The sequence below is a fragment of the Pocillopora damicornis genome, chromosome 2, assembly GCF_964200805.1.
Source record: "Pocillopora damicornis chromosome 2, jaPocDami1.2, whole genome shotgun sequence".
NCBI classification, from domain to species: domain Eukaryota; kingdom Metazoa; phylum Cnidaria; class Anthozoa; order Scleractinia; family Pocilloporidae; genus Pocillopora; species Pocillopora damicornis.
Window position 1 is genome coordinate 18,317,118 of NC_142671.1, and position 12,865 is coordinate 18,329,982.

A 12,865-nucleotide genomic window follows, 5' to 3' on the forward strand; every position below is an offset into this window, starting at 1 on the left:
TAAATCCATTTTTTCGTGCAGTGGGCGTAAGACAAATTATCCCGAGGAAGAACATTTTGGCTTTATAATAGTCCTCCCAGTAGTCCGTGGATCATACATTTACCACATTAACTTTGATCGAGAATCAGAGCGGTCAAATATCGAAATATTCTTTTCAAACATTCCTGCTAACAACATCACAGTCCAAACAACGCCTTCATACGAAAGAAAAAATCAAAGTGCTCTGTGAGCAAACTCGTGAATTGACACATGATTTCTTAGATTATGTTTAATGTTATCTGGTTTAGGGAATTTTGTGGTTGATTGTCATATCTAGAGTACCAGCAGTAGTTCAGTGTTCGCTAATGTAGCAAAGAAACAAGGTAACGTTGGGATAAGAAGGCATTACAATTGAAATGATCATGCTATTACATTTGACAAGGTGGATGATGTCATGTTTTTTAAACGTCTATCATTTTTGTTTCTGGTTCAAAAGAAAAGGTTGGAAGTAAATGTGGGTGAAAAGTGAAATTTACTGTCTTTCGTTGTAAATATTAGAAAATCAAGGTAATACTGTCTTAATGAAAACATTAACGATTCCCTCTTTATCAAATGAGACAAACGGGAACGAGTTTTGAGTGATATATCTAAGCCAAGCCTGCCACCGTCATTTTGGATCTCCGCCTGGGTAGATTTAAGTCACGTGCTAGGCAACGTATAATCAATAACAAGATAGAATTTCATTTCAGGCCTATTTATCAATTTTGTGGTGTGTAACTTTCGCATTTTAGTACGTTGTATGTATGTTGAATCTTCAAATTGTCTTGAAACTTAAAAGAAAATTGTTCCTTAAAAATTCACTGAAAATCGGTAGCTAAAATTGTTTGTTTAGGTGTTATTTGATTTTCGTGTTAACTTGTTATCTCGTCAGTCGCCGGCATCTTCTGTTGCTTCACACAGAAAAAACACACGCGACGAAACGTAATGATCAATTTTATCCTCAATCTCAAGCCATAACAGAAAAAGCTTTTGAACATCTGTAAACTTCGAGCACTTCGCAGTAAGTGATATTTTCAATGAATCTTCGGATTGTTTTCAAGTTCAAGGATTGTAAGTTACAATTTTATGAAAAACGAAGGTTGTTCTGTTATTTCAGTGTGAATCCTTGCATGCCTGCCAGTCGCAGGCGCCGCTTGTTGAAACTAAAACAAAACTCTTTTAAGATTATCATTGGCTTCTTTTTCACCCCACCACTATTCTTAGCAACAAAGGTCACCATTTCGTCTGTTTATTGCTCGCCAATAACTATCAAATGCACTCAAAAGCCTAAAATCTAAAAAAATTTTACAGGATTCGACCAATCGAGCAAGCGAATGCCATTCCCCACATCGTATCTATAACTCGCTCTTGCGCATGCGCGCAATTCACGAGTTAAAAAAGTTAGTTCTTAGTGCACCTGATAAGGTTATTTTCAATCCAAGCATCGTCAATCAATGTCAGTTTAGACAAGCATAAGATATTACATGCGCGTACGTTAGTATCTCAAAGCCTTTGTCTTTATGGAAACCCAATAGTTTAAACAACACATGAATATTGTGTGGACTGGACGAACTGATGGAAATTTGGAGGTATCCTCCAAGCAATTAATTAGTCAAAGATATTTCTGAGCCCAAGTTAGGAATGAAACGTACCGCTCGATCGGCATCGAGACCTTCTCGCATTTAGATGAAAGTAGGAAAAAGGGTAGTAGTATAATAGATGGCAGTTTGAGACCATTATGTGAAAAATTTCTCAAACACGGCATCTACTATACTACTAACCACAAAATGATAATTATTTGATGCTAAAAACATAACTAAACAATGCTTGGATATCTATGACAAAAGAACTCTCGGATACACTTTCCACGGATTTACGTCATTAGACGCACAGGAACTTGATAACTGATCAATTCTCGTAACGTCATAGCAAGGTTAGTTAGAAGAAGATTTGAAATGGAAAAGAAGCGTTTTTTGAGTTTAGAAATGATTTAGCAAAACTTAGGGAGATGGTTAGAAAGAAAATTCGGAATGCGAGTGCATACAACTGTGCTTGAGAAGCCTTTGTCTGGAAATGTTTCCTGCCTAATAAAGGATAAAAACGCTTTATCCAGATGACAGGCCTCTTTCATACCGTGACCATCAATAGGTTGTTGAGGATTGACCTCCGTTGGCAATATCTCGAAGTGTGAAAGCCACATCCTATGTTCGGCGTGAACTAAACAAAGTAAAACATTGTGGAGACGTCTACGTGCAGATTATCATATTGGAGTATACAGGAATACGGGAATTACCGCGTTTCACTCACTTTCTGAAAGATCATTTTCTCTTGAACTTTAGATTACGATGAACTTAAGTAGGTCACTGAAATAGACACTCTTTGTTGTCTGTTTGAATATCAGAGATGTGTGTCTTTGTTTGGATCATTGTGAGATTTGGCCTGAGACAAATTATCCCGAGAAAGAACATTTTGGCTCTAAATAGTCCTCCAGTAGTCCGTGGATCATAACATAGATATCAACCTGATTTAAAGATTACATTTAAAATATGTTGAGTGTGTAAGATACAATTAATTCGTAGCCAAACGCAATTTAAATGAGAGTTCTTTCAAATCTTAGAATGAGTAAACTTATTCTAATTCTTGAAACTGTAACGTTTATGACGCTTGTTTAACAGACTCCTGTTTACTACATTAACTTTGATTGAGAATCAGAGCGGTCAAATATCGAAATATTCTTTTCAAACATTCCTGCTAACAACATCCCATTCCAAACAACCCTTCACACCAAGAAAAAAAGCTTAGTTCTTAATGCACCTTATAAGGTTATTTTCAACCCAAGCATCGTCAATCAATGTCAGTTTAGGATATTACATGCGCGTACGTCAGTATCTCAAAGCCTTTTTGTTTCTGCAAACCCAACAGTTCAAATAACACATCAATATTGTATAGACATTGACATGCAGCGCTTTTTCTTAATAAGATTGCTTATGTGGAAAAGCGTTTTGGTGACCACTGATCTAGCCTAAGCGTGTAACTGTACCCTTACCTCCCCCACCAAGGTGAAACGGAGGCGAGGTAACGTCTACCCAAACCTGACACTAATCGTGTTCCGTTACGTCACTCTTTTGTATTGGTTAAACTCTATTGCCGAATCGTTCATCAATTATGATTGGCTAGAGTTGGTAATTAGTCGGGCGACCGACTATAGGTTTACCCTCGGGTTTCTCCACAAAGCCCAGTCACGTGCAATGGGGAATACCGCATACACGTAATAGAGGCGCAACCTTCTTTCCACCATGTCGAACATGGCGGATTTGTCGAGTATCTTAGCGAATGGTGTCATCTTTTCTACGCTCAAGCATACAGACCTACACACCGTTCGCGGTAGACCCACTCTAAAAGATGGCTTGTGTAATGAGCGTATATTTCGAAACGGGTCGTTCCGCGAACTCAAAATAGCAAAAGAATCAAATGATTTAGCGAAGGTCTCACTAGAATCAAACCAGAAATCAAATGAGTTATCAGTGAACAGAAAGTGCGGACAGAGTGACCGAAGAACATTTGCTGATAAAGACAAGATGCCTCGTTATCAAACTCTAGGAAACGACGACAAAGATGCCATGTTGGACTTTCATCAGAGTGAGGATAAATGTAGTTGTTATAGTTATGTGACCTCTCTCGTGATTATTAAGCTTACATTCGTTATGTTTTTGCTCAAACAGAGTACACTATCAGCTGTTATTTTCCCATTTGTTCCATTAGTTTTGTCGCTTTTGTGCGTGTATTATATTCGCATATTGTTGAGCAGGAATGTTTGTTTGGTACCAAACGAAGTGGTGTCAAATGAATGTGATGATGTATTGGACAATGTAGCGCCATGTAGAGAACAAAAGTGTAGCGAATCAGCGTTGTGTATACAACAAAATGATGTTGCAAAAGAAATAAAATATGCAAAAGAATTTAGGTCTCTTTATGCGATGTTTGTTAATCACTGTAATATTAACAATGGTGATTACCATGTGCGAAGACGATTCGATCGTGAGCCTAGCAGAATACCTGTAAAAAAACTAGAAAAGTTCTCACTTAAAAACAAACAAATAAAGAAGTTAGTGTGCAGACGAATTCTTAAAAACATTCCTGTCTCGTCAAAAATGTATCACTACGTCAAATGCAGACCTAGAACAAGGAGCAATAATGACAGTATCAAGTTTGTACAAAAGATGAGAAAAAAATGGCATTCTACACGGTCAACACTGAATCGAAAATCGTCGAGTTGTCGAGAGTCTTTGGACAAATATCTATCTTTGTATAGCTGTAATACATTATTAAGTGTGTATAAGAATGCGAGCCTCAGAGGTCATTGTGCTACACTGAATCTGTGTACTGACATTGAAACAAATCCTGGGCCTCCTATATATGATATTGATCCTACTCTAACAATCAAGGCACCATACAGTCAAGGTGATATTATGTACTTTGGTGAAAATGCTGGAAAACAATGTGTTGTTATGAGTCTGATTGCTTTGATTTATAATAAGATAAAAGGAATACATACCTGTGATGACCTGGTACAAATTTTGGAGATGGGTAATCAATTGTATTCAACACTGTCACAATGTACAGGGCAGGTTTATTTAATGCAAACTGAATTACCATCAATGACTGCTTTGTCTGAGGAAAACTACCAGCTTAATTATAGTGAAAGCTACACTGGTAATCTACATTATTGTAATTCAATAATTGAGGGATATCAGCTCAGTATGTCTAGAGACAGGGCTTTTGAATCACTCTTATCACAAAATTACTCTGCATTTATTCTGACAATAGAATGTATCAGTGTCAGTATCTATCATACTGATAATGGGAGTTATAAGATATTTGACTCTCATGCAAGAGATGAATATGGTAGAAGCCATCCCTCAGGTACATGTGTACAATTAGAAGTACCATCTATTCAGGGCTTAGTACAGTATTTCCAGACTTTACACTCCCTCAGTAACAATTATGAACTTAGAGGAGTGCAGATTGGTACATATGAAGTAACTAGAGTGAACAATTTGAGAGAAGAACTCAACTGCTCTTGCAAACAATGTTCTGCTGTGGGGCTTTATGCAATGTGTTACTCAGTGGCAAAGTCTTGTAGTTATTGGAATTCCAGAGCCCTTTGTTGCATAGCTGACCAAGGAAATAAATTATATCGTAACATGGGCATCAACAGGTGTCTAAAAATGGCAGATTTATACATGAGTCTTGATATTTGTGGAGTTAAGATATCATTTCAACTTAAAGCTCAAAGCTATGGGATGTTATCCACTAGTTTAAACAATACAAAAAACAAGTTGGAAAACTTAATTTTCAACAACTACAGTGGAAATACAGGTTTCTTATTGTGGCTTGCAAGTTACTGTATTACTGGTATTTTTCAACAAAAAAACAGTCAGAGCAAAGTACATGTTTTCCTTATTGACCTATGAAGATACTTGTGAATCTGCAATACAGCAAATAAAAATAAGTGGTATACCACCATTAGTATAAGCTATTTCTAACATTGTTACAAAGAAACTTAAAACAGATATTGTTCCCTATGAAATGCAATTTTCGTCTTGCACATCTAACATGGACCTTCATCAAATCAAACACATCATGGAAAAGCACAGACAAAAATGTAATTATGACAACATGGAACCTGCTCCAAAAAAGAAAAGACTGCAACAGATAAGTTCTAAAAAAAAAAATCAAATACAAAGTTAGACTACAACATCAGAGTGAGACAATCCCAACTATTGATGTCTGCATTAAAGAATTCAAAGAGAAAAATCAGAGAAGGTCCTTGTTATGTATGCTGTGTATGCAATAGAATGCTGTATAAGAAATCAGTTAAAAACTTCTTAAGTACTAAATACTCCAATTAACACTATTTTAGCATTCAGACTTCATTTGATGGTAAGGAGTATATTTGTAACACATGTAACTCAAAAGTTAAACAAGGTAAAGTTCTTTGTCCAGCTGTGATAAACAACATGTATGTTGATGATACACCAGTTGAGCTTGCCTCTCTTGAAAAACTAGACCAGATACTAATGGCTCAAAGAATAGTATTTGTAAAGATTATTGTTATGCCCAAAGGTCAACAGAGGAAAGTAAAAGGTGCAATTTGTAATGTACCGGTTGAATGTGATCAGACAATATTGAAGATTCAATACCAATCTTCATTCCAAAATCAAATTAATGACTTAAATGATTCAAACGATAATAATGAAGAAATTAAAGACCCTTTCAATGAGCATAGAATGCCAATCAATCAAACATGCTTGCAATCCATTATTCCTAACTACCCTGTCATGGTAGATAATAATAATGAACAGTCATCAGGAAATGAAATTTATAGCATTGCACCAGGAGAGAACAAACATTTATTTTCCGCCAAATCCTATTTAATGTCGTTTGTATAGCCTTCTCACGCGTTCAAATTAAAGTCGGTGCTTGAAAGTACGGATTTCCCATAACTGTAAATGATGAAGCGCGACAGTTTGTCTAGACAAAGTTGAATATTTCACGCTTGAACAAACACCGAAAAATTGACCCGTTCTGACTACGCTTTCTAAGAAAGAGACTGAGGTGCTCATCATAGCTTTTAGAAGTTAAAAAGGGCGGGTTTAGTACCTCTTGGGCTGTTCAGCCTCAAAAGGTCCGCAGCAGCAGCCTCTATGATACCTGTCAGGGTATTGCACCAAAAATATGCGACAGTGTGTTGTTGTAGAATTGGTGCCTCTCAGGGGTGAAAAAATTTTTACGCCATGCCCACAAACCAGGACCATGGTACCTCTGTATTTCTTTTAGAACCACTGCGCACCGTGAATGGTCAACACTTGTAACAGCGCGTCTACCTGTAGCCCGACTTACGATCTTAGATCGTCTTGTTTATTTTCAAACTAACAAACCAGACGGTGAACAAAAGTCTTTCATGGTCAACTTTTCAGGCAACAGCGATGTAAGACAAAGTTTTAAGACAAGTTTACGCGACTTTTGGGATAAAGACATCTCAAAAAGAACAGCAGAAAGACATAGATATGTTTTTGGAAGGTACCGATGTCTCCATTTCGTTACCAACTGGCTATGGAAAATCTTTAATATATCAAGTAGCGCCAGTGATCGATCGCCTCTCCGAGTTCTCTGTAAGAAACCGGTCACTATATCTATTGTACCGCCCGTTAAAGCTCTCGCTGAAGACCAGGTGCACTATCTTAATGTACTTGGGCCAAGAGGACTGCCCACCTTCAACCTTCGGTCTTTTTGGGAACGGTGCTGCGAATTTATTAAGACCGTGTCTAGCTGCCGGACGTTTAGTCACTTAATTTAAAGCTAGTTGTTTCTTGTAGCGATTCTTTCGACTGAGAAAAGAGTCGCTCTTTCCTCACACTTGCAGCGTAACTCATATCAAACTTTGTGCTTAATTTTTGGTAGACAATGGCACTGGATTACCTTCCTTTTATGGGTATTTTAATTGTTTACAGCTTAGAGGCTCTATTGTTTCTAGAACAAAGGTTTGAAAGAACCGACGCTTTGCCAATTTCCGAGCGCGAGATTCAAAATATTCGTTGACTACCAGATGTTGACAATATCACAATTCTCGGGGTGGGGTAAATGTCGCTCAGAACAAAGACAATTTTACCGGGAGTACGGAAGGGAAACTTTGTCACATGAAGCGCGGGCTGTAGAAGTTATTTCTTTTCTTCGCGCAAACCGGCGAATGTCAACGTTCAGAAGCACGCTTAAAGAGCTAGGGTTTGTATTTTTAAATACAAATGGAAAAGCGCAAAACAACTACAAGCAAAACCTAGTCATCGGAAAATAAACTCAAAAGTGAAGCGAAGTAATAAGCTTTTTTCTGGTCCGTTTAATGCTTTGCAATAGGCCAGCTGATAAACCCGCTGCGGGGAAAGTAGCCTACCTGCAGCGAAGAACTGCTGCTACCATCAATTATGTTCGAAATATCAGTAAACTGTTGGGAGGGTTAAATTCTCATGATAAAATTATTGAATTTCTCACAAGTATAAGAAAACAAAAGTGTCTTTGGTGTTATTTAAAAACACAATTGTTGCGCTGTTACAAAAGTTACTCCCCCAATTCAAACTAATCGATTTTAACTCTTCGCAAACATATTCCAGATTATACTGAATTAGTCAATCTAAGAAATTGTAACAGGGTTCTTGGGGAATTTAGTTACGATTTAGTTTCAGTGCGTTAGAACTGCCGCTACCATCAATTATGTTCGGAATATCAGTAAACTGTTGGGAGGGTTAAATTCTCATGATAAAATTATTGAATTTCTTACAAGTATAAGAAAAAAAAAGCGTCTTTGGTGTTATTTAAAAACACAATTGTTGCGCTGTTACAAAAGTTACTCCCCCAATTCAAACTAATCGATTTTAACCCTTCGCAAACATATTCCAGATTATACTGAATTAGTCAATCTAACAAATTGTAACAGGGTTCTTGGGGAATTTAGTTACGAAACACTTTTAGTGCGTTAGTTCCACTAGAGTATTCATAACTTGCAACGCTTTCGTGGTCAGTTGTGTCTTGTTTTCTCGTCTTTGTCTCTTAATCGTCAAAGGTTAAGTTACCGGCCTATAACGCAGCTAAGCGTCTTTGAAATTCGCGCTCAGTTGACACCATCTTTTTCTTGTTGTCATGCTAGTGGAGTAAATGGTTATAGAGACGCGTGCACTCGACAACGATCATTTCGCTATTGTCACTTGACAACAATCATTTCGCTCGTGTCATCAAAAGAGATCGTCGAAAATGTTTTCCAAGTTTAAGATAGAGAAGGCGCCAAGCACCCTCTACAGACGCGAACCGAGCCATTAGGGACTTTAAGAACCGAGGACGCGGTGGGTCGGAGACGCGACCGGAAGTGATTTTTCCAATTTCGGATGAAGAGCGCATACGCGTGGCGTTTTCTCCCGAACTCGAGAACGCGGCCTGAAGAGATTTGGCGTTTTCTGGAAAACGTGAGTTGTTTAAAGCAAAACACTATAATTAACCGTCTATCACAACCATTCTGTCAATTGGAATTTAAAAATTTATTGCCTCTTCATGGGTTAGGCATCATTTTTGAAACTAAAAGGACCAAAGTTGAATGGTTTAAAACGTTTTCTTCCCTCGAGGTGAGCAAGCTCGTGGTGAAGTGAATGGCGTCTAGCTAGCAGATCTTCAAAGTAAGTCATCTAATTATCCTTGAAATATTTCCCAAAGTCTCATTTTCTTTCACAGTTTATTACACAATTTCACAATTTATTACTACATTCATGCGGCTATTCTCATGCATGATACAATTTAGTTATCAGGCGTCTTATCATACTACTTGTTCTTCGTTTTGTTTTGATTAATCCAAAGAGCTCCGATGTGAAATATCAGAATAAAGCTTTATCGGTTGTTCCATCAACGGATGATCGATTTTACCTTCATAAATAATTTATCTAAGACTTTTCTGTTTATCAGTTGAGTCTCTACCAGATCCAGGCTTGATAATTCATGATGATCTGAAGTTGAATTTCCTGATATTGAGTGTGATTAAAACTCAACTAGACAGAGTCTATTAAAGCTAACTTTCAAAAATCGCCCGCTATAGTGACTATAAGAGGAAACATAAGTTTAATTAGTTCTTTACCTTGACCACTGTCATAAAGCGTAGCATTTCAAAAGGTAAGACTGACATTTCTGCCATTGTGTTATTTCCATTTTTTTATTTCTTTGAAATCGTTACAAACGAGCCAAGTTTAAGATAATACTCTGAACTGAAAACAAACCAAGAAAAATCAGAACTAAAAAGAGATTTTATTTGAGGTTAGATGTTGTTGCCTATCTCATATGAAGTTTTGATAATGTGAATCTTTGGTCAGGCTTTGAATGCATTATTCCACTGCTGTTAATCCTGAAAGTGTAAAGTTATGGGTGAGGTCTCCCTCACTCAGCAAGGCCGCTCTTTAGATTTGTGAGCTTTAGATGTCATTAAAGAAAAATCTCACTTTTTTGAACAAGCATAAAAATTAGCTTTGAGATTAATAACATTTAGTTTCAATTCAAAAGAAAGGGTTTTTTTGGAGTGAATTTTATTCTAATATTCTCTTTGTTTTTATTTTCGCATAGCAATTTAATATACTGGACTGAACAGCACAACATTATACTGTGCAGAGAAGTAGTGTTTCAAAATCCCTATGTATACAAAAAGCGGACTCCCCAGCGAAGTGAAACTTGGAAGAAAATTGTAGATGTTCTAGACAAATGTGATTCCCCACAATTTAATGTTGACCAGAGCCATCCGGGACCACATTAATGTCTTGGTAAACAAGTACAAGAAAAAAATCAGAGCTGAAGAAAGAGCATCAGGAATATCCCCAGATGAGCCAAGTGAATTAGATGACCTAATACAGCAAATTATTGCACTTGAAGAGAGTTCTCCCACAGATACATGTAGTAAGGATAAAGCTGACAAAGGTAAAGCAGAAGATGCAAGAATGAAAGCTATGGAAAGGCTTTCCCAAAGCAAAAAAAGGGCTTCAGAGGGAGCCAAAAAGGGTGAGGACAAACCAAAACGAACAAGAAGAAAAACTGGAGATGCCATGGAGTTTCTAAAGGAAAGAGCACAGAAGTCTGCAGAAATTAGAGAAAAGGAACTTGAGCTGGAAAAGGGAAGACAGGAACAACAACTTCAAGTGCAACAACAACAGGCTGATATGCTGAAGCTAATGCACCAGCAACAACTGCAAAATCAGCAACAACAGCAACAGTTCCAGCAACAACAGCAACAGTTCCAGCAGCAACAACTGCAAAATCAACAGCAACAGCAACAAGTCCAGCAGCAACAGATGCTCATAATGCAGCAAGTCATGGGCGTCATGAGTAAAATGCTTAACAAGTAGACATTAAATTTTTATTTCTCGATGTTTACATATTTAAGATTTACATTTTCACAAAATGTTGAACTCAAAGTGTTATTTGCCACCCCTTTGTTTAGATCTGCTTGTCGTAACATTCCCACATTTTATGCAAGATTTTATGCAAACTTAGGCATTGACAGGTGTTTTTGTTACAGTATTTTAGCTAAAGTAATCGATTAGTGGTGGTGGATCAAGGCCAAAGTAGTCAGCAGTCGTATTGCGGTAAAGACATGTTAAAGCATTCCGCAAAAGTGCACAAACAATGTACATTTTTCCTACATGACCAAGGCCAATTTTGAGATTTTTTTTGTAGTCGAGAAACTTGAAATAATTTATAAGGTCTCCAAACAACCATTCCACACTTGTGCGTACAGAACTCATAGATGCATTAAACTCTTCCATTTGTCTTGTTAACACCCCATGTCTGAAGGGGCACTGCAAATGGGTACGTAGAGGATATGCCAGATCCCCGTAGATACACATCTCTTGTCCAGCAGGAGAAAAGGCGAACTGTGCCAGGTCAACATAAAGGCCAGATGTGTCCAGCATTCTTGCATCATGCATTCGTCCCTCTGAACAAGGGCAAAAAAAATAACTTTTGAACCACAATCAGTTACACATTGGCTGGCTGACAAACTGTTACCTATGTAGACCATTGATTAGCTTAGTAAGTGAGTAGGCCAAAAACAACATAGGATTGGCTGGCTATTATTCTTGCAGTCCAGGTACTTATGGCCTGTAAGTCAGAGTTTAGAATTCATTGGTCTGTGGTGACAGGAAAACTAGTTCCTCTAATAAAAATTGGGAGTGGGAGCTACTGAAAATACCTCTGATTTGAGAGACCGGGAGGAAGTCATCAAGAAACGTTAGCTTAACCTTTTGAGAAAAGAAATCAATCTAACTTTTAACTTCACATAAGTGATAAAAATGTCTATCCAAGTGAAAACAGCTACGGCACTATCCCACTATAAAAAATGAATGAATATACCGTTACCTACTGGTCCAAACAGATTGCCAATCAATCCATTTGGTAGGGCCAAGGATTGAAATTTAAGAGCGTGAACACGCTTGTGGCCATTATAAACAGCTCTTTGATTGACTCCTGGTTTTGATATGGGACGAACTGTTCCATCAACAAAGCCGAAACAGTTGTCCAAGGCGGCACCTTTGTCATGAATTGCTACAGAGTAAGTTTGCAGTAGGTTAGGAGTCATAATGAAATGATTCCATTCGGTAATCCTGTGGCCATGAGCATTGTACATCCATACAGTAACTTCGTTGCTAATCATGCTGAGCTCGGGTACTGATCGACCAAAAGTAGAAATCATATCAGACAACCTACATGGATAACTAAAACGCTTTAGTATAACACAAAGTCCTTCTGTTGAATCACAAACGGTACCATTCGGGCATGTGAAGGTATCAGGCATCTGTGAAACATCCACCAACAATGAGATGTCACTCTTTTCAAATCTGAAGTCTGCCTTACACTCTGCGGGGTCTTTGTTTTCGAGGGAAAATTTTTCATAATCCCAGTGGCGAAACGGAAGGTTTTGGGGAGTGAATTCTTCATACAGCACGGCAAATTCTTCGTCATCTATTAGCTTTTCTTCCAGAGAAAGGAGCAAAGCTTCCTGTAAAGTCTTAAATGAGTTTTGAGTCATTCTTATAGGGAAAGGAAAAGGGTTTTCACTGTTTTCCAGACCATAACTTTTAGTCTAAATGATCGCGTTGTTGATCTTAACTACATATTTCCCGCGCTTAGAACGCGGTGCTCGCCCCAGCCCCATTCTCGGTCCTCACGTTTTCCAGACCACCGCGTTCTCAGTTCTTAAAGTCCCTATTTGAGGTAGAGCAGTCTGCCATCTCTTTGCCACTCCTTGAGGCGTACGACCAGCGTATTC

At 37.9% G+C, this 12,865-nt stretch overlaps 2 protein-coding genes across 2 annotated transcripts; one reads left to right on the forward strand and one right to left on the reverse strand.

Annotated features, from left to right (window-relative positions):
• The first annotated feature begins 10,325 nt into the window (after nt 1-10,325).
• On the forward strand, nt 10,326-10,943 carry LOC149050166 (uncharacterized). Its single transcript, XM_089192222.1, has one exon. The coding sequence runs from the start codon at nt 10,326-10,328 to the stop codon at nt 10,941-10,943; it is 618 nt and encodes a 205-aa protein (XP_089048348.1).
• A 56-nt stretch (nt 10,944-10,999) lies between these two features.
• On the reverse strand, nt 11,000-12,725 carry LOC149050167 (uncharacterized). Its single transcript, XM_089198695.1, has 2 exons — nt 11,956-12,725; nt 11,000-11,533 (listed from the first exon to the last, which is right to left on the reverse strand). Exons 1-2 carry the CDS (start codon nt 12,623-12,625, stop codon nt 11,121-11,123), a joined length of 1,083 nt encoding a protein of 360 aa, XP_089054821.1. The 5' UTR covers nt 12,626-12,725; the 3' UTR covers nt 11,000-11,120.
• Between the last annotated feature and the right edge of the window lie 140 nt (nt 12,726-12,865).

Excerpts from the sequence above, each read along its gene's own strand:
- LOC149050166 (XM_089192222.1), top strand. The coding sequence starts at position 10,326 with ATGTTGACCAGAGCCATCCGGGACCACATTAATGTCTTGGTAAACAAG.
- LOC149050167 (XM_089198695.1), bottom strand. The coding sequence starts at position 12,625 with ATGACTCAAAACTCATTTAAGACTTTACAGGAAGCTTTGCTCCTTTCT. Across the intron at positions 11,534-11,955 it reads CAATCTGTTTGGACCAGTAG|AGGGACGAATGCATGATGCA; the intron begins GTAACGGTATAT and ends GCCCTTGTTCAG.